General features: G+C 40.3%; 2 protein-coding genes and 1 non-coding gene across 10 annotated transcripts in view; 1 reads left to right on the forward strand and 2 right to left on the reverse strand.

The window, feature by feature from the left end:
- Positions 1 to 5,474, forward strand: part of PACC1 (proton activated chloride channel 1) — a 51,419-nt gene extending 45,945 nt beyond the window's left edge. For 4 of the 5 annotated variants that reach the window (XM_514181.6, XM_009441441.5, XM_016938344.4 and 1 more), the window contains one exon: positions 4,571 to 5,474. In XM_514181.6, the coding sequence (XP_514181.4) occupies positions 4,571 to 4,732 (162 nt within the window). In that variant the 3' untranslated portion in view covers positions 4,733 to 5,474. The remainder of the gene's footprint in view (positions 1 to 4,570) is intronic. The other variant, XM_054658464.2, reaches the window with a different exon arrangement.
- Positions 5,475 to 8,086: 2,612 nt separating this feature from the next.
- Positions 8,087 to 20,615, reverse strand: part of PPP2R5A (protein phosphatase 2 regulatory subunit B'alpha) — a 72,561-nt gene continuing 60,032 nt past the window's right edge. For 3 of the 4 annotated variants that reach the window (XM_016921055.4, XM_016921101.4, XM_054660603.2), the window contains 5 exons: positions 13,239 to 13,289; positions 12,849 to 12,968; positions 12,634 to 12,761; positions 11,131 to 11,232; positions 8,087 to 9,307 (listed from right to left, as the gene is read on the reverse strand). In XM_016921055.4, coding sequence (XP_016776544.1) covers positions 9,175 to 9,307; positions 11,131 to 11,232; positions 12,634 to 12,761; positions 12,849 to 12,968; positions 13,239 to 13,289 — 534 coding nt within the window. In that variant the 3' untranslated portion in view covers positions 8,087 to 9,174. 4 annotated transcript variants of the gene reach the window in all.
- LOC112207302 (small nucleolar RNA SNORA16B/SNORA16A family) lies at positions 16,966 to 17,100 on the reverse strand. The gene has a single exon (XR_002941733.1). It is a non-coding gene; the product is annotated as a small nucleolar RNA SNORA16B/SNORA16A family (small nucleolar RNA).

Consider the following 20,615-nt stretch of genomic DNA (forward strand, 5'->3'; position numbering starts at 1 on the left):
GCTGGGACTGCAGGCACCCGCCACCACGCCCGGCTAATTTTTTGTATTTTTGGTAGAGACAGGGTTTCACCGTGTTAGCCAGGATGGTCTTGATCTCATGACCTTGTGATCCGCCCGCCTCGGCCTCCCAAAGTGCTGGGATTACAGGCATGAGCCACTGTGCCCGGCCTGTATTGCCTATCTCTTAACAAATTGTTGTAGTTCTTATTTTCAATTCGTCTTTTAGTCTTCATACTAAAGATATGAATGGTTTACACACCACAGTTACAGTATTACAGGATTCTGAATTTGTCTGTATGCTTACTTTTACTAGTGAGTTTTATACCATCACATGATTTCTTATTGCATGTTAGTGTTCTTTTATTTTAGATGAAAGAACTGCCTTTAGATTTTCTCATAAGAGAGTTCTGGTGGTGATGAATTTCCTCAGACGTATTCTGGGAAAGTATTTCTGCTTCATGTTTGAAGGCATCAGTAGCTTTGTTGCGTACAGTATTCTCAGTTGGCAGTTCTTTTTTTTCTTCCCCCTTAAGCACTTTGAATATGTCGTCCCACTTCCTCCTAACGTGTAAGGTTTCCACTAAGAAGTCTGCTGCCAGATGTATCAGAGCTCCTTTATCTTGTCTGCTGCTTTTTTCTTACTGCTTTTAGGATCCTCTCTTTGCTTTGACCTTTGAGAGTTTATTATATATTTTAGTGTAGTATTCTTACTTGGGTTGAATCTACTTAGTGTTCTTTGACCTTCTTGTACCTGGATATTCATATCCTTCTCTAGACCTTCATGTACCTGGATATTCGTATCTTTCCCTAGGTTTGGAAAGTCCTCTGCTATTATTTCTTTGAATAAACTTTCTACCTCTATCTCTTTCTCTATCGCCCTTTTAAGGCCATTGACTCTTTTTTTTTTTTTTTTTTTTTGGAGTCTCGCTCTGTCGCCCAGGCTGGAGTGAAGTGGCATGATCTCAGCTCACTGCAAGCTCTGCCTCCTGGGTTCACGCCATTCTCCTGCCTTAGCCTCCCAAGTAGCTGGGACTACAGGCGCCCGCCACCATGCCCAGCTAATTTTTTGTATTTTTAGTAGAGATGGGGTTTCACCGTGTTAGCCAGGATGGTTTCAATCTCCTGACCTTGTGATCCACCCACCTCGGCCTCCCAAAGTGCTGGGATTACAGGCATGAGCCACCGCACCCGGCCAAGGCCATTGACTCTTGATTTACCCTTTTGAGGCTATTTTCTAGACCTTGTGAGTGTTCTTCATTCTTTTTTTTTTATTTGTGTATTTTCATATAATTTGTCTTTAAGCTCACTAATTCTTCTGCTTGATCAATTCTGTTTGAGGCACTCTGATGCATTTTTCAGTCTGTTAATTGTACTTTTCAGCTCTAGGATTTTTATTTGAATTTTTAAAAATTATTTTAATCTCTGTTGAATTTCTTTGATAAATTTCTGAATTGAGTCTTTGTGTTTCATTGAAGTTCCTGGAGTTTCCTCAGAACATCTATTTTGAATTCCCTGAGTGGTCACACATCTCTCTCTCCCGGATTGGTCACTGGCACCTTAGTCTGTTTGATGAGATTGTATTTCTCTGAACTTTTCTGGTGCTTGTGTATGTCTGTCTATGGGCATTGAAGATTTAGGTGTTTATTTCAGTCTTCACAGTCTGCCCTTGTTTATACCCATCTATCTTCAGGAGATTTTCTACAAATTGAAAGGTGACTGATGATGAGTTCCCTAAGCATGTAGTCAGTCACTGCAGCTGTTTCAGCACTAGAGGGCAGTCTAAGCCAAGTTACACTGTGACTATCTTGTAGACTTCTAGATATCCAGCCCTGATGTACTTGGGGAAGATCAGAGAGAATGCCCTGGGGGTTCCCAGGCAAAGTCCCTTATCTTTCCCTCAAGGGGAAGGAGTCTCTCTGCTCTGAGTTGCCTGGAGTTGGGGAGGGGTAAGGCGGGTACTCCCATGGCTGTCACAGCTGGCACCACCCTGGGTCCCTCCTAAACCAATGCAATACTGGGGTTTGCTTAAGGCCACTTTAGTCAGCCAGTGGTGAAGCTGGCTGGGGTTTGGGTCCATCCTGCTAGGGTGGCAGATTGCCTTTTGGCCAGGGTGGGTTTAGAAGTGCCATTTGGGAGCAATAGCCTATAATTAGGGGATTCGGGATTCTTCCTGGTGCTGTGGCAGGGCTGGTACTAGGTTCCAAGGCAAAGTCCCTCATACTCTTCCCTCTCCTTTGCCCAAGCAGGAGTGTTCCACCATGCTGCACTGCCTGGAGTTGAGGCAGCTGGTGTCATGCTGGATCACATCCCAAACCCACAGACTCCCAGACCAGTGCAGTATCAGGGCTGTGGTTGCTATGGCCTGGCTGCCACTGAAATTATTTGGGGCCTAAGGCCACTTTAGTCTATTGTAAAGTGGGCCCAGACTTGGTTTCCTCCCACTGGGGTGGTAGATGCCCCTCTGATCTAGGGTGGGCCTAATACTCTTTTCACGGGCTCTAGCCTGGAATCAGGGCCTCAGAATTCTGCCTGGTGCTGTTTTCCCTTGTGAAGTTCCAATGCAAGTTCCAGACTCACTTCCCTCTCCCAAGCTCACAGATTCTCTCTGCTGCACTGCCTAAGGTTGGGGGAGGGGTGTGTAGGCAACGTGAGACCCTCCTTTCTACTCTTCTTCAGTGTGTCTTTTCCTGTTATTATACTAAACCAGATACTGTGATCTCTCACCTGGTTTTTTGGCTCTTGTGTAGATACTTTCTTACATGGATAGCTGAGTTTGGTGTTGCTGCAGAGGACTATCGCTGGAGGGTTCTCTTTAGCCGTCTGGCTCCACCTCCTCTAACGTCAAATTCTGACTCATGATCTTGGAAGGGGAGGAATTAATTGGACAGCTTTGCTAAAGGAACATTTAAGACACACCGTCCACCAGAGCCAGGCCTAAATCTAGTATTGATTGGCATTCATGTCATCATAATATATCCTGATGTGATCATGGCTTACAGGAAACAGTTTCATAGCTGAGACCCAAACGTGTAAGCTTCCACCCCCAGGTGGGGATTCTGTGATACGGATGTGCTTGCTCTGCTGTCACCCACTACCACTATTAATTATGGACTGGCAAGGCTTTGTATGAAGAGGGATGTGCAGAGGCTTATTGAATCAAGACTGGGGAGAAGGGCTTGCAGCTCGTTGTGTAATGTGTGATAAAACATTTTTTAACCTACTATATTCAGTATGAGGTACCTATTATGGGCCAAGTGGAGCCCAGTACCCGAGGCATGCTTTACTCAGCTTCACAGCAGTCTAGTGGTGGTATCACCATTTTCATATGTGAACAATGAAATGCATACTAAGGTCACCCTGCTAAATTGAGCTTAGAAGTATTTTATTTGGGAGGCTGAGGCAGGCGGATCACGAGGTCATAAGATCGAGACCATCCTGGCCAACATGGTGAAACCCCGTCTCTACTAAAAATACAAAAAATTAGCCGGCCGTGGTGGCATGTGCCTGTAGTCCCAGCTACTCGGGAGGCTGAGGCAGAAGAATAGATTGAACCCGGGAGGCGGAGGTTGCAGTGAACTGAGATCGCGCCACTGCACTCCAGCCTGGCGACAGAGTGAGACTCCATCTCAAAAAAAAAAAAAAAAAAAAAGTATTTTATTCTTACCAGGTTGTGGAAGTCAGAAATCCAAGATAAGAACTCTGCCTTAAAGAGTTACAACTCTGCCTTCAAGAGTTAGTGAGAGAACAATCCTATTGTTTTAAATTATTGATTCCAGACCATAAGGAACTGTGAAAGGCATTCATAGGATAAATAGCTCTGCTGAAGTCCAGAAAGGGTTTTAGCTTAGTGGTCAGGGAAAGCTCTGAGACTTTGAAGGATGAGTAAACCTAGACAGGAGGAAAGCATCGTAGATGGGGAAAAGAGCAGAGGACTGGAGGCAGGAATCCTCCTCTGAGTTTGGGAGGAAAGACAGCCATTGGACTAGAAATGAGGAAACACTTGAAACTATGGTAACTATGAGATGGGAACAAGAGGAGCTCACCTTCTTATGGATTGGGTATAGTTTTAGGGAAATTCGTCTCAAAGCAAGGTCACTTATTGTTGGATTAGGCCACAAAATTAAATATTGCCTATCTTATTTGTGCAGAGCTTTTTTGAAAAACAGCTTTCTTTCAGAATCACTTTATTATAGGGAGGAGTCAGTATTTTTCTCCTCAAACTGAGCTATGGACATTAAAAGTATAGTCTGAATGAAGTATATAGAGTTATGACAGTTTCAGAACCCAGGTATTTTTCTTATAGTCCCAATAATTTGGGAAGGGCTCTTGATAGTAACACTACTAAACATACAAAAAATTAGCCGGGTGTGGTGGCAGGTTCTTGTAATCCCAGCTACTCGGGAGGCTGAGGCAGGAGAATTGCTTGAACCCAGGAAGCGGAGCTTGCAGTGAGCCGAGATTGCGCCACGCACACAAGCCTGGGCGACAAGAGCGAAACTCCATCTCAAAAAAAAAAAAAATCAAGACTGAAGCAAACCAGTAATCCTGTTTGTTTCTGTTTGCTTCACAGATAGTCACTGCCAATCCTTGGAACACAATTGCTCTTCTCTGTGGCGCCTTCTTGGCATTATTTAAAGCAGCAGAGTTTGCCAAACTGAGTATAAAATGGATGATCAAAATTAGAAAGAGATACCTTAAAAGAAGAGGTCAGGCAACGAGCCACATAAGCTGAAGTCACCTCGCGTTGTTTAGAGAACTGTCCACATCAATGGGAGCTGTCATCACTTCCACTTTGTAAACGGAGCTATCAACAATCCTGTACTCACTTGAGGAAATGGGGCCTTGCTGGGAGGAACAGCATGTAAAACTGGAACTTCTAACCCCGCCCCAAAAGAGGCAGTGTAGAGCCTAATAGAAGAGAGCTAATGGATAAACCTACAAGTTATTTAAATATTTAAATTATTAATAAACTTTTTAAAGAGCTGGCCAATGACTTTTGAATAGGGTTTGTAGAAGATGCCTTTCTTCCTGTTTGGTTCATTGTATTGTATTAGGTTAAGCTCTACTAGGGTAATGAAGGCTCTACTTTTCACTTTTTAAAAGTGGACAAAAGAGTGTGATTTTCTTTTTCCAAAAATTCCTGAGTATCAAGACGTGCAGGTCATGCTTTGGAGCCTATGCACTGTACACAAAGGCAAAACCCTATGACTTTGGCATCATCTGCCATTGATGTCCAGCCTCTGACATGCTCTTTGATTTGTTAAATGTTAAATGAGAGTTTAAGGCTACTAGAAACTAGTAATTAAGTTTCTTAATGGACTGAGTAGCCACCTACTTGTCCGGCTAGAATGTTTGTTGATGTATGAGTTTAGATTAACACTCAAAAGCACTAGGACAGATGTACATAGTAGGTGCCTACTTATTGTATTTTGATGATTTCATTAACAGGTAAATAAAAGTTAATACAAAAGGAACGAGTGTGACAATATGAATATCTGCTCAATCATCGGGCACAATTACTTTCATTTGGTGACTTCCAAGGACAAAAAGGTAGTATGAGTCTGGACTCCCAAGATGGATCTGACTCCCAAGGTATGTTCTAACTGCTTCCAGGGAAGGGTTTTGTTAGGCGTGGCGACTGATGGCAGGTGTCCAGAAAGAGTGACCTGGTGTCCTCGAGGAAGCTGGGTTAACTCTTTACTGTGTCCACAAAACTACCCATCATCTGAGGAAGGGGCATACGCAGTGTGACCCTCAAAAAGCTTTTAGCCTAGCCTTTGACAGAAATGAGTATGCATTAAAAAAAAGTCTATTTTTCACATTAAGGTTCTAAAAATTGTTTCCAGAGTTTTAAATTATTTATGTGCCTGTTGCTTCAAAGAGGACTTGGTAGCATTTCCTAAATTTTGTAATCTGGCTTCCGATAATCCAAAGGGAATAACTCAAATGTATGAATAGGCATTTTAAATGGGAAGAAACTGTTTTTTGGATGAATGATTAAAAGTGAACTGTATAAAGAAATATTCCCTGCCACTTTTCTGCTCCACAGAAGCATGAGAATTCAAGTTTTAGCCTAGGTCTCTTTATAAAATCTTATTTTATTGCAGGGCAAATGCAAAGGCAGGCATAAAAGCTTACATTAACAGTACTGATAAAAAGGGGGGTGAAAAAGGGGGGTGTGTTTTTTTAAAGCATGTCTGACAATATGTCACTTTCTCTTTTTTTTTTTTTTTCTTTTTTTTCTTTGGAGACAGAGTCTCACTCACTCTGTTGCCAGGCTGGAGTGCAGTGGCGCTATCTCGGCTCATTGCAACCTCTGCCTCCCGGGTTCAGTTGATTCTCCTGCCTCAGCCTCCCGAGTACCTGGGATTACAAGCATGTGCCACCATGCCTGGCTAATTTTTGTATTTTTAGTAGAGACAGGGTTTCACCATATTGGCCAAGCTGGTCTGGAACTCCTGAGCTCAAGCAATCCACCCGCCTCAGCCTCCCAAAGTGCTGTGATTACAGGCGTGAGCCACTGTGCCCGGCCAGTCACTTTAATATTACTTAAATATCTAATAAAATTTGTTTCAATGAACATACTATACTCTCTGTATTGTAGAAAGTTGAGACTGGGCATGGTGGCTCACGCCTGTAATCCCACCACTTTGGGAGGCTGAGGCGGGTGGATCACCTGAGGTCAGGAGTTCGAGATCAGCCTGACTAACATGGTGAAACCCCATCTCTACTAAAAATACTAAAATTAGCCGGGTGTGGTGGTGCACGCCTATGATCCCAGCTACTTGGGAGGCTGAGGCAGGAGAATCACTTGAACCCAGGAGGCAGAGGTTGCAGTGAGCTAAGATCATGCTACTGCACCCCAGCCTGGGCAACACAGTGAGACTGTCTCAAAATAAATAACTAAATAAATAAAGTTGAGAGACCTATTAAATGTGCTTTCATGTAAGCACATAATTAGGAAGTGAACGATTTTACCTTTTCAGAGAGAAAAACCTTTATTAGCTGTAACCTGTCAAAATCTACTCTGGTTGCTCTTCAGTAAAAGAAATATACCTAAACCTTCTACAGAATAGACATTTAGACATAACCTTCACTTTCTGGAAAGGCAGGTGCTTGCCTTTTCCTTCTGTTTTGTGTAGGATCATCATTTTTAACTGCGCTGTCCCCCAGCTGTCAGCAATACTAGCTGACCCTGGGTGAGTGTAGAGAATCTAGAAGGAACACCTTAACCTGATGGCCATGACAAGATGACTCTGCAATACCTACTATTTGAGAAAAACAAAGCATGAGCTATTGTTGTAAAAGAATTTTAGTGCTCTTCCTTTTGGTACACTGCTTTCATGATGACCTGGGAGTAGTGTGCATTCCCTGTGCTAGAGTTTTTAATATTAAAGCAGAAGTAAACATCAGTAGCAGATAACACTTTATTACAATAATGTCTGATTTCTTTCTCTTTTTTTGAGACAGAATCTTGTTCTGTCGCCCAGGCTGGAGTGCATCTTGGGTCATTGCGGGCTCAAGCGATTCTCTTGCCTCAGCCTCCCGAGTAGCTGGGATTGTAGACGCCCACCAGCACGCATGGCTAGTTTTTATATTTTTAGTAGAGACAGAGTTTCACCATGTTGGCCAGGCTGGTCTTGAACTCCTGACCTCAGGTGATCGGCCCGCCTCGGCCTCCCAAAATGCTGGGATTACAGGCGCGAGCCACCGCACCCAGCCGATAATACCTGATTTCTAACTGTGCCACAGGCTCCCTGCTCTTCACTAGAAGTGCTATTTATTATGGATTATGAAAAATTAGCTTCAAAGTAAATTAAACCCATCCTCTTAACATACAAGGATATGAAAGATGATGGAAAGATATCCTAGAACTTAGAATTTTATGCAAATATTCTGTAAAACATATTTTGGTAAAGGGCTAGAACACTCAACCTTGGCACACAATCTTCCTATTTTTAAATTAGACTTCGTCCCACAATTTGTCTTAAAAGTTTCTATAAATACACATATGTATGTAAAAAGGGGGGCAGACTTCTCCTGTATGCCTAAGCTTAGAGCTAAAAGAAGCAAAGATGACATAAGGCAAAATACAAACATAGACTTTATTAAATGCTGCTCAATCCCCCAATGAAGATCTTTCATTACAAAACAGTTTTCCACACAACTGCAAGTTAAGAGATTGGAATGGTACTCTGATAACAAAAGATGTGAGAAATACTTGACCAAGTAAAAACATACAAGACCTCTATATAGTCAACCTTTTCAGAGCTCTACAGAGGAAGCCTACTGCAGTTCCTTTAAATAAAGCCAGGCAGTGACAACTAGTGCTCTGTATCACCACACTGTGGGACTCAAAGCCTCCATCCCTGGGTCAGGAGGGACTAGGTGAAGGACAGGTTGTGAGGACTGGAAAGGCCCTGCCTTCAGCCTTTGAGAGGAAGAGGAGGAATGAATTGAGAGGCAAGCTGGGTAATTCACCTGAGCTGCCTCTACCCATCTGTTACCACTCTGGAGAATTGCAGAGGAAGGGGGATATTCATGAGGAACAATCTGAAGAATTTTGGTTTACTTTCCCAGCTTTTATTTATATTTTGTGCTTTAAAAAGCCTGGAGATTTAAGGTTTTGCCTAAATTCCAGAGTACAGTAATATATTTATTGAGGGAGGGGTTAGGGCAGGTAATTCCCCCCATCATATTTCTGGGTGAGACAAAGAGAAGGGTAAGGATGATACCTTAGTTTTATTTTAGGAAGTATTTTTTCCTAGGATGTAACTAAGGTTTGCAGCAGTGTGAAAAGCACATTATAAAAGGGAAAAATATACAGAGCAGACTACCATATCTATGTGCAACACAATCAAAGAAGAATTCAAGTCATAATTCTTACCACTCCCATAATTATCTCACTCATATCATAGATGATAAAATTCATTCATTTCTGTGAAACTTCAGAAGTGACACAATAAATCCAATGATTAGACAAAGGTTACAATATACTATGGCCATGATACAGCACAGGGCTACGTTTAGTCCATATATTTTTCCATTTACAGTTGCCAGAAAAAATTGGCCTTTTAATTATATTATACTGATGAGGTTTGTTTTGTAATTTTTACATATTTCAAAAAAGCATACAAAACTCTGCCTATCCGGCAGAGGTGGGAGGCTTTTTTTTTATTCGGCACTTGTATTGCTGAGAATACTGTGCATGTTGTAAGCACTATTCTGTTTTTCTAGAGCTTTCTTTAGCTTTAGCTCCTCTAATTTTTTCCATAATTCTTCACGTTCCAATTCCTTCTTTTTCTCTCTGTAGATAAACCAAAATTTTTGTAATCAGAAATTATTTCAGAACCCAAAGAGAGGTGCTGTTTGACAGCTTACTGGAGAACACATTACTTACCCACATTTCACTTAAATCCCTCTGCTAAAGCTTTGGAGTCCACTTACCTGGAGCACCTAATTTCTTCTTGTCACTCTCCTAAATGTACTGAGTCTGTGCACCTCCTGTACCAGCTAGACGTTACTACTTGCTTTCTGTCCCCTACACATTATCACTACCATGACACTGTACTTTATAGTCAACAAAGTACTTACACGTCAATTTTCTCACGTAAACATCTTGCAGTGGTAGTAGTCTAATCAGTATTACAAAGGCTGAAGGGGCTGGCCACTAGGTCAGTAGGAAGCACTTCCTTCACCACACCAGACAGAAGCCACATCATTTTTGCCACTAACAGCCACATCTCTAGCCACTAACCAGTTTGTATCTTACTAGCTCCTCTTTTACATGTCAAATGAAAACTTTAGTTTCAGTAATCTTTCTCTAAAACAAAATGAAAGTCAAAATATTTCATATGTCGTTTCAACTACTTAATTTCAGTTCTAAGGAAAACATTTCTGAATAACTTGGACCTGTCTATTCTGAAAGGCTCCATGAACATGTAAAACATAGGCTTATAATTCTGCAGTTATGAGTTAAAAGGACAAATCCTTTTAAAGGATTTGCTGATTTATGCAGATAAGAAATGATGAGTATATTCTTAGTCATGTGAAATACATATTTTTCAAATACAAGTTTCCTATGATCCTAGTCATCTTATTTTCTTCCCATTGCTTCCTGAGGCTCAAAACATGTACTTAATTTCTATTCCTGCCTGAATGCTGCTATTTAAAGGAAATAATGCATTGAGTTAGTTATTAATGGGCTGGATGGCTTTGAAGAAAGGCTATCCATTTTCTACTTTAAGATAACCATAACTAGGAACTTGTCAAAATAGATAGCTTTTCTAAACAGAACAGGTAATATGCTTATTAGAAGTAAATGGTAACTATTATCCTCAAATAATGGGTGGGCTCAGGTACACTGGTTACTAACCACTTAAGTTTAAGAAAGTGCTTCTTGAGTTTGAAATAAACATATGAGAAGAAAGTAACTCTTGAAAGATTATTTTATAGTAATTTATGAAATTCTCAAAAAGAGGTAATCACTAAGCCATGTTTCTAAACGCTGATACGTGCTAACATTTATACTCTAAAATACATATTATTGCAAGGACAAAATATTAATAGTACCCTAAGCCATATCATTATGTGACTTCCCTCTTCCCAAAGGAGAACTATGCTGACTTTAAAATACCACCTTCTGATAATCCACAGCGTAAGAATTACCTACTGCTAACAAAGAACACTTGAAAAGTAAAGCTCACTCTGGAAGCCCACGTGGATAAAAAATCAAATTGTACAAATTGATATTTAAAATTCAGCATAAATTATATTTCATATGCAGATGCTAACAGACTGAGGAAATCTAAGGCTCAGAATGAGATAAACAGGATTTATGATCCACATTAAAATCATAATCTAACCATTTAGAGGAAGTAAATTATGTAACTACCCTCAAAAATAAATGCTACTGCTTTTTCTGCTTTAACAAATTTATAAAAATACTGGGGCTAGTTTATCTGGAAATGACTTATATGTTAAGAGACTTTCACATTGTAATGTTTACTATAAGGTAATTAACTTCTTAAATATGAAAATCTGAACTGAGAGAAGATACCTTCCTGAACTGAATCACATTCAACTAACATAAAATGTATAGATAATTTTGTAATTCAAAATATCAAATACCTCTGTCTTTCAGCTTTGTATGAGCTAGTAAGGTCATCGAAAAGCTTGCCATTCATTTCCATTAGGGTTTTCAGCACATTGTATACCAGTGCTACAATGGTCCTGAAATGAAAATGAGCCAGTCCTGAGTTATGATACTGCTAACAGAGAGGAAATGTAACACTATGGTCTCTAAAATGGGTTAAAGCTTGGCTGATTTCATTTAATCCATTTTAGAGATGATAAAACTGAGGCTCAAGAGGTTTGTAATATGCTCGAGGTCATACAGCAAGTGGTGGTAGAGACAGTCTAAGAAAACTTAAATCTTTTCCACTTTATCATGCTTACATTAAACTCTAGTTAAAAATGTTCACTATAGTTATCTTCATTTCTGCTTTACAGTCTCATGTCTGAAATCCTGAGTAACAACATTAAAAGAAGATGAAAAAGATCCAATTACCAAAACTTAGGAAAAGTAGAAAGCTGGATAAGGATGTTAAAGAAGTTAGAATATATTACCCTTAGCACTTCGGCTTTCCCCTGGGACAGTGCCATTTATGGAGGGGAGACTATACACTGAGAGTAGACCAACACAACTCTGCATTAATGGAGTAGTTTGTGTATCCTCTGCAAATGTTCAGTTGGTCTCCCCAAGAGGGTTTGACCACAACCTCCAGGGAGATTTGCAATTTTAAATTGACATGAAGGCTGGGCACAGTGGTACATGCCTATAATCTCAGCACTTTGGGAGGCCAAGGTGAGATGATCACTTGAGCCCAGGAGTTTCAGTCCAGCCTGGGCAATATAGTGAGACTTCAACTGTCCAAAAAAAATAAAAATAAAAATTCGCTGGGTATGGTGGTGCACACCTGTGGTCGTAGCTACTCGGGAGGCTGAGGCAGGAGGATTGCGTGAACCCAGGAGTTTGAGGCTACGGTGAGGTATGATTGTACCATTGCACTCCGGTCTGGGCAACAGAGCAAGACTCTCTTTTTTTTTTTTTGGAGACGGAATCTTGCTCTGTCGCCCAGGCTGGAGTGCGGTGGCACAATCTTGGCTCACTGCAAGCTCTGCCTCCCAGGTTCATGCCATTCTCCTGCCTCAGCCTCCCAAGTAGATGGGACCACAGGCGCCCGCCACCACGCCCGGCTAATTTTTTGTAGTTTTAGTAGAGATGGGGTTTCACCGTGTTAGCCAGGATGGTCTCGATCTCCTGACCTTGTGATCCGCCCGCCTCGGCCTCCCAAAGTGCTGGGATTACAGGCGTGAGCCAACGCGCCCGGCTGTCTCTAAAAAAATTTTTAAAAATAATTGACATTAAGACCACATACTGAACAAACACACACATTTATAACTTGATAAAGGTATACGTATATAAAATACAGAATAGAATACAACTGATGTTAACCTTGGAGTAACTTCCAAATCTGTAATAGGTTTCAAGTATGAGTTAGGAAATCAATAACAAAAAGATATAAAAAAAAAAAAAAAGAAAAAAATACGACCTATATAAAAGATACTTACGGATTCCAGTGTTCTTTGGAAATTTTGTACAAACTGGCAAACATAATTGGCAGAATTTTATCAATGTTCTCCTCAATCAAACTAAGAATATATTCGTTATTCCAGAAGTACAATGCCCTTTCTGCAACCTAAAAAAAGACATTTAGAGAAATGTCAAAACTAAAATAGGAAAGAAATACTAGTGTAAAGTAGAGGCTTCACTGAAAACATCATACCTGAAAATGAGAACTGGATACACACTTGGATATCTGCTTGAAAAGTGGCTCTTCAATTTTTTTGAACTGTGTTGGTTCAATGACATCTAAGATTTCTTCAATTTCTCCTAAAAACATCACCTAGGTTAAAAAAATTTTATTTTAAGAAACATGATAAATTATGTGAAACTAATATAGAAACCATACAAATAAGGTTAATCTGCATAGTATACAATAGGCAAAAAAATGTCTGGATGGCAGAGTTTACTATAGCACAGGTCTTCTACCAAGTCTGTGTACATCTCCCGCTCTTTAGCAACAGCAATACAGCCAGCCCAAAGAAGCATGGTTTATAGCCCTGGGATTGACAAGTTCTAGTAAAATGCACTACATTTAGTGAACAAAACCCACCTCTTTCTGACTGCAGGTTTTTGGCCAAAATTTCAGCAGTCCTCTGATCACCTGCGAAAAAGAAAAAGTTTAGTGTGAATTTAATAACGAAGCTAGTTAATCCCAGCGTATTTTCCATAGCTGTGATTATATCAACACTCATTCTGAAGTAAATCAGTATTGCTTAATATATGTGTATAAATAGACTTTCTGCTCAGCTTTAGAATTTTATTAATTCAACTAACATTTACTGAGTGCCTATTATGTACCAGATACTGTTCTAGATGCTAGGGACACAGTGATGTACAAGACAGATGAGGTCTCTGGTTTTCACAGAGCTTACATTCTAATGGAGGAAGACCAATGCAAGTGATCAATTAAACACATAAATAAAACAATTTAATAGTATGTGCTACTTCTAAGAAAATAAAGGAAAATCTAAGTTGGTGGGGTGAGAGAGGGAGGTTATTTTAGGGAGAAACCTTAAGGAACAGATGATTCCTGTTATTTAAACCATTATGAAGCACAAAAAAAACCCTGGACAGCTTCTCAGTCTATTTCATGGCTAGCACAATCTTTATAACCAGAATACAATGAAACAAAAGAGACTATTTTTATTTATTTATTTATTTTGAGATGGAGTCTCACTTTGTCGCCCAGGTTGGAGTGCAGTGGTGTGATCTTGGCTCACTGCAACCTCGGCCTCCCAAGTTCAAGCAATTCTCTGCCTCAGCCTCTCGAGTAGCTGGGATTATAGGCGCCCACCACCACACCCAGCTAATTTTTGTATTTTTAGTAGAGACAGGTTTCACCATCTTGGCCAGGCTGGTCTTAAGCTCCTGACCTTGTGATCCACCAGCCTCGGCCTCCCAAAGTGGAGACTATTTATTTAAATAAACAAAGTTGAAAACACTTGCATTAAACTGAATCACAACAGAAGAATGCTATATGCCTAATTGTAACTTATTCCAGAAATGCCAGGATGGTTCCATTCATAGGTTAAAAGGGGAAATAAAAAAAAAAAACCCAGATCATTTTAAAAGATTTTCAAGTCATTTGACATTTTTAATTGACTATATATTCTGATAAAAAAATTTAGTAAGCTAGAACTAAAAGAATTTATCAGAAACCACCAGCAATCATTCTACATAATGATTTATTAGAGACAGGCTGTAAAACCATCTAGGCCTGGTGGTTTTGTGGAAATAGATCTTTGACAGCTTTTTAGGTTACTTTATAGTCTGTCTGGTCCAGTAATGTGGAACACTAATTCAAATTAAAACTGGGAAGGATACTGTTTTGGAGACAATCCAGTAAGATAACAATGTGATGAATAATGTTGGAAAGGAATACCAGAATTACACTTATTTGTGTAACTGTATATTTATATATCCCTTAAAACTTAAAAAAACCCTGCAAGTTACTAGAGTGAGTAGGAAAATTCAGTATGTGGCCACATTAAAAAATATATATATAAAAATCAATACCTTTATAAAACATCAGTAAAAATCAGATGAATAATAAAAAGGTACTTTTCACAACAACAACTATAATGTGCATAAAGAATAAATTTGCAAGAAATACTTAAGACATATGGAGAAAAGCATAAAACTTTACTGAAGATCATAGAAGACTACAAATACAGTTATATGTCATTTAATGATGGGGATACGTTCTAAGAAATGTGTCATTAGGCAACTTCATCATTTAAACGTCACAGGGTGTACTTAAACCTAGATGGTATGGCCTACTACACACCTAGGCTGTATGGTGTAGCCTTTTGCTCCTAGGCTACAAACCTGTACAGGATGTTCTTGTACTGAATACCGTAGGCACTGTAGGCAGTTGTAACAATAGTATTTGTGTATCTAAACACGAAAGGTACAGTAAAAATATAGCATTATAATCTTATCGGATCACCATTTTTCTTTCTCTTGGAATCACATTTCTCTCTCTCTCTCTCTCTCTCTCAACATTTCTCTCTCTTTTTGATGAGGCCTCACTCTGTTGCCTAGGCTGGAGTGTAGTGACATGATCAGAGGTCATTGTAACCTTGAACTCCTAGGCTTATTGTAACCTTGAACTCCTAGGCTTAAGTGACCCTCCTGCCTCAGCCTCCCAAGTAGCTGGGACTATGGGTGTATGCCACCACATCTGGCTAATTTTAATTTTTTACTTTTTGTAGAAACGAGGTCTTGCTCTGTTGCCCAGGCTGGTCTTAAAGTCCTAGCTTCAACCAATCCTCCTACCTTGGCCTCCCAAAGTGCTGGGATTACAGGCATGAGCAACCATGCCCAGTTCCATTTTTATTTTTTAAGAGACAGTCCAGTCTTGCATTGTCGGCCAGGCTGGGGTGCACTGGTGTGATCACAGTTCACTGCAACCCCCTAGGCTCAAGAGATCCCCCTACCCCAGCCTCCCAAGTAGCTGGGATTACAGTCCTGAGCCACCATGCCTGTCTGGGACTGACATTTTATATGTAGCCTGTTATTTTTATGTATTTATTTATTTTTGAGACAGAGTCTCGCTCTGTCACCCAGGCTGGAGTGCAGTGGCATGATCTCGGCTCACTGCAACCTCTGCCTCCCGGGTTCACGCTATTCTCCTGCCTCAGCCTCCTGAGTAGCTGGGACTACAGGCGCCCGCCACCAGGCTCAGCTAATTTTTTGTATTTTTAGTAGAGACGGGGTTTCACTGTGTTAGCCAGGATGGTCTCGATCTCCTGACCTCGTGATCTACCCGCCTCGGCCTCTCAAAGTGCCGGGATTACAGGCTTGAGCCACAGCGCCCGGCCCGTAGCCTGTTATTAAACGAAACGTCATTATGCAGCACATGACTGTAAATAAGTGAGGTGGTTCAATATTGTGCAGAGATGTTTTTCCTGTACTTAATTTATAAGTAAATTTAATATAATTTCAATCAAATGCCAATTGAATTATTTTTTGGAACTAGAAACATTTATTCTAAAATCCATAAATATAAGCAAATAAGAATTGTTTTTTTTGGTGGGGGGAGTTAATGGAACAGAACCTGTATTATGGATATCAGCAACTAAAACAAGATTATATTGGCAAAGAAATGGAGAGAAAAGATATATATGAGTATCTAGACATACTCATGTATATATGGATTTTAATATATGACAAAGGTGGCCTTTCAGTTCCATGGGAAACAGTGGTGGTACTGGGACAGGTAGCTCACTATTTAGAAAGGAAAAATGTAGCAGGCTCCTTTGGTTGGCAGACTTCTATGATGATCTCATGAGCTTGTTAACTGTCCTCACACCCTTGTGTAATCCCCTCTCCTTAAGTGTGAGCTGTCCTAGTGACTTGCTTCTAACGAACAGACTGTGGCAAAAGTGAAAGAATGTCACTTCATGAGTAAGATACAAAAGATTGTGACTTCTGTCTTACTAGTAGACTCACTGTCTTGGCTTTGATGAAGTTAAGGTGCCATGCTGGAGAAGCCTGGGTGACAAGGATCTGAGGGTGGGCTCTGGCCAACAGCCAGCCAGGAACTGAGGCTCTCAGTCCAACATAACTTGACAAACTGAATTCTGCCAACATACATGTGAACTTAGAAGCAGATCCTTCCCCATCTGACACTTTATATGAGACTCAACTTCTGGCCAACACTCCAACTGCAGCTTTGTAAGAGACCCTGAGCAGAGGGCCCACCTAAGCCATGACCAGATTCTGGATTCACAGCAACTAAGGCAACAAATACTTGTCATTTTTCCTCCCAATGGAACGATATTTTCCCAAAATCTTGCAGATCAGTTACAGCAAACAGAACTACGACCATCAAGGAAAACTGTCACTCTCGGCTTCTTTTTGACCACAGCAGCTACATGGAAGCAGCTGCAGCTTTGATAAAGGCCATAAATGCTTGCTATTTTAAGCCAATAAATTTTGTGATCATTTGATATGCGTAATTGAAAATGAATGCAGGCCAGGCATGGTGGCTCAGGCCTGTAATCCCAGCACTTTGGGAGGCCAAGGCAGGCTTGGGCCCAAGAGATCAATACCAGCCTGGGCATCATGGTGAAACCCCATCTCATCTTTACCAAAAATACAAAAAAATTAGCTGGGCATGGTGGTGCATGCCTGTAGTCCCAGCTACTTGGGAGGCTAAGGCAGGAGGATCACCTGAGCCTGGGAGGTCAGGGCTGCCGTCAGCCACAGTCATACTACTGCACTCCATCCTGTGTGATGTGGTGAGATCCTGTCTCAAAAAAAAAAAAAAACCCAAAACACAAACAAACAAACCCAAATGTAGTTCCTTACCCTCATCCTACACAAATTTCAATGTCGGGCAGTATTGAATAACGACCACTGGGTTGACTAGTGGCCCCCAAAAAGATGTCAATGTGGGCCAGGTGCAGTGGCTTACAACTGTAATCCTAGCACTTTGGAAGGCCAAGGAAGGCACACTGCCTGATCTCAGGAATTCGAGACCAGCCTGGGCAACATGATGAAACTCCATCTCTACTAAAAATACAAAAATAAAACTAGCCGGGCGTGGTATCGGGCGCCTGTTATCTCAGCTACTCAGGAGGCTGAGGCACGAGAATTGCTTGAACCCAGGAGGTGGAGGTTGCAGTGAGCCGAGATGGTGCCACTGACTGCACTCCAGCCTGGGCAACAGAGTGAGTCTCTGTCTCAAAAAAATAAATAAAATATAAAATAAAATAATAAAATAAAATAAAATAAAATTATTTTGGGGCTCAAGTTTTTCTTGGAATAAGAACGGTGTTTTGTTTTGTTTTGCTTGTTTTATAAAAATGCAGCTTTGAGTGGAAGGAAAGGTTTACACTGCCAAAAAAATAAAAGTTTTGAAAGTCATGCCGACTCTTCATTTTTTTCCTCTTTACATGGAAACTTAGCTGTAATGAATATTTAGTTAATTCTTTCACTCTGCACTTTTTTCTTTTTAGATGGAGTCTCACTCTGTTGCCCAGGCTGGAGTGCAGTGCTGTGATCTCGGCTCACTGCAACCTCTGCCCTCCTGGGTTCAAGCCATTCTCCTGCCTCAAGCAATTCTGCCTCAGTCTCCCAAGTAGCTGGGATTACAGGTGCCCGCCATCACGCCCGGCTAATTTTTGTATTTTTAGTAGGGATGGGGTTTCATCATGTTGGCCAGGCTGGTCTTGAACTCCTGATCTCAGGTGATCTGCCTGCCTCAGCCTCCCAAAGTGCTGGGATTACAGGCTTGAGTAATAAACTAACAAAAGCTCTGAGCTACTTATAATTTGTAGAAAGCTTTGATAGGAATGCCTGCTTTCCAGAAAATTAGTATTAAGGCTTAAACCCAAGTAATATGGCCGTAATTTTGGTGCTGGAATGGCCTATGTTAGAAATTGCAAGATCTCTATATCGAGAGATCTTTATGAGTTGGAAAATATTTTCCTTTCTTAACCTGGGTATTTATCTTACTCTCTCTCCTCATCCTGCTCCTATTTTCATTAACCCAACTCAGCCAAACCAGATAAAAGCTGAATAACTGACCATCATCCCTCTCCCTAATCGTCAAGTTTTTTTGTTTTTGTTTTTTTGTGTGTGTGTCATCTCGGCTCACTGCAACCTCCGCCTCCAGGGTTCAAGTGATTCTTGTGCCTCGGCCTCCCTAGTAGCTGAGATTACAGGCACACACCACCATGCCCAGCTAATTTTTTTTTTTTTTTTTTTTTTTAAGTAGAAATGGGGTTTCACCATGTTGATCAGGCTGATCTTGAACTCCTGACCTCAGGTGATCCGCGTGCCTCGGCCTCCCAAAGCGCTGGGATTACAGGCATGAACCACCATGCCCAGCCTCTATCTTCCATTCTTTAAAAATAAATCACCTGTCTTCCTTATCCACCCCAAATTAATTAAATAAAATTTTATTTGTATACTATTTACCAAGCATGAACCATGACTTTTCAATATGTGTTATTATGGGTTTTCTTTTTCTTAATTCTAATGGGAGTTATCATAGATTTGTATTAAGGTTTTACTTTTTTCTTTTTTCTTTTTTTTTAAGACAGAGTCTCACTCTGTTGCCCAGGCTGGAGTGCACTGGTATGAGCTCAGATCACTGCAACCTACGCCTCCTGGATTCAAGCAATTCTTGTGCCCTTGCCATCTGAGTAGCTGGGACCACAGGCCTGTGCCACCATGCCCAGCTAATTTTTGTATTTTAACTAGAGACAGGGTTTCACCATGTTGGCCAGGCTGGTCTCAAACTCCTGGCCTCAAGTTATCTGCCTGCCTCAGCCTTCCAAAGTGCTGGGATTACAGTTGTGAGCCACTGCACACCCGGGAATCAACTTCAGAGGTTTATGTGGTTTCATGTACAAATATATGGTTTCTAATTCCCCTGAATTGTCCTCAAAAACTGTTTACAGCTGTTTCTAGAAAAGACTATAAATCTAAAAGTCAAAAAACTAATAAAAATTAAGGAGTGGAAAAATGTCTTTTGTTCCATTACACAAAGTTCAAGTGAAAGGGAGAATACTAAGTATATGATTTTTTTCAAGCATCCCTACGGATAGCCTGAGAAGGTTCATAATATAGTAAAAATACATATATATTTTAGTTTTTCAAACCCTTTGCTATTTACTAAATATTTATTAGGTTGCTGCTAAAGTGATTGCGGTTTTTGCCATTAAAAGTAATGGCAAAAGCCGCAATCACTTTTGTACCAACCTAATACTAGGTAAATATTTAGACTGAACATGCCTAGAAGGCATTCTCTCAAAATACTTACTTCACCAAGGTTAAAATGTTTTCTATGCTTTTATACTTTTCTGTTTCACCCTACTTCATCTTTTGTTTTTCTTGAATCCTCAGTAAATTTTCATAACTAATTATGTTTTTACTCTCTCCTGAATTTTCATTCTAGAGGCAAATAACAGTACAATTCAAAGCCTAAGTTGCCTTGCTGGTTCATAAACTACTTTTATTCCAAGATTACATCTTATATCTTAATCACCAAAAGCAAGGAAATGTTTTCTATCCCTATCAAGTGGTTTATTGTTAATGAGTGGCAAAAATTCTATTATTAAAAACAAAACAAAATTCAAGGGAGTAGTAGTTTTGGGACCCTCGAAGTATGCTTTAATTCCAAAAGGTGAATGAAGATTTAAAAGATTATTGGTGAAGACAGTATGCATATAAAATTTCACTGTGGTCATCTGATCCTATCATCGTACATCTTAACTACTACATATTAATAGTAGTCTATATTTCGGTTATTCAAGACATATAACTCACGAGAACTCTCCCCTCCTAACCCCTTCTTTGAATGTAGATTAATCTCACATTTCTTCTTCTAAATGATTTTAGCTTAACGTACATTATTCTACTTAATAACTATAAAGGCTATAAAACGAAAGCTACAATGAAATGCTATTAATGC

This window comes from Pan troglodytes, chromosome 1 (assembly GCF_028858775.2).
Source record: "Pan troglodytes isolate AG18354 chromosome 1, NHGRI_mPanTro3-v2.0_pri, whole genome shotgun sequence".
NCBI classification, from domain to species: domain Eukaryota; kingdom Metazoa; phylum Chordata; class Mammalia; order Primates; family Hominidae; genus Pan; species Pan troglodytes.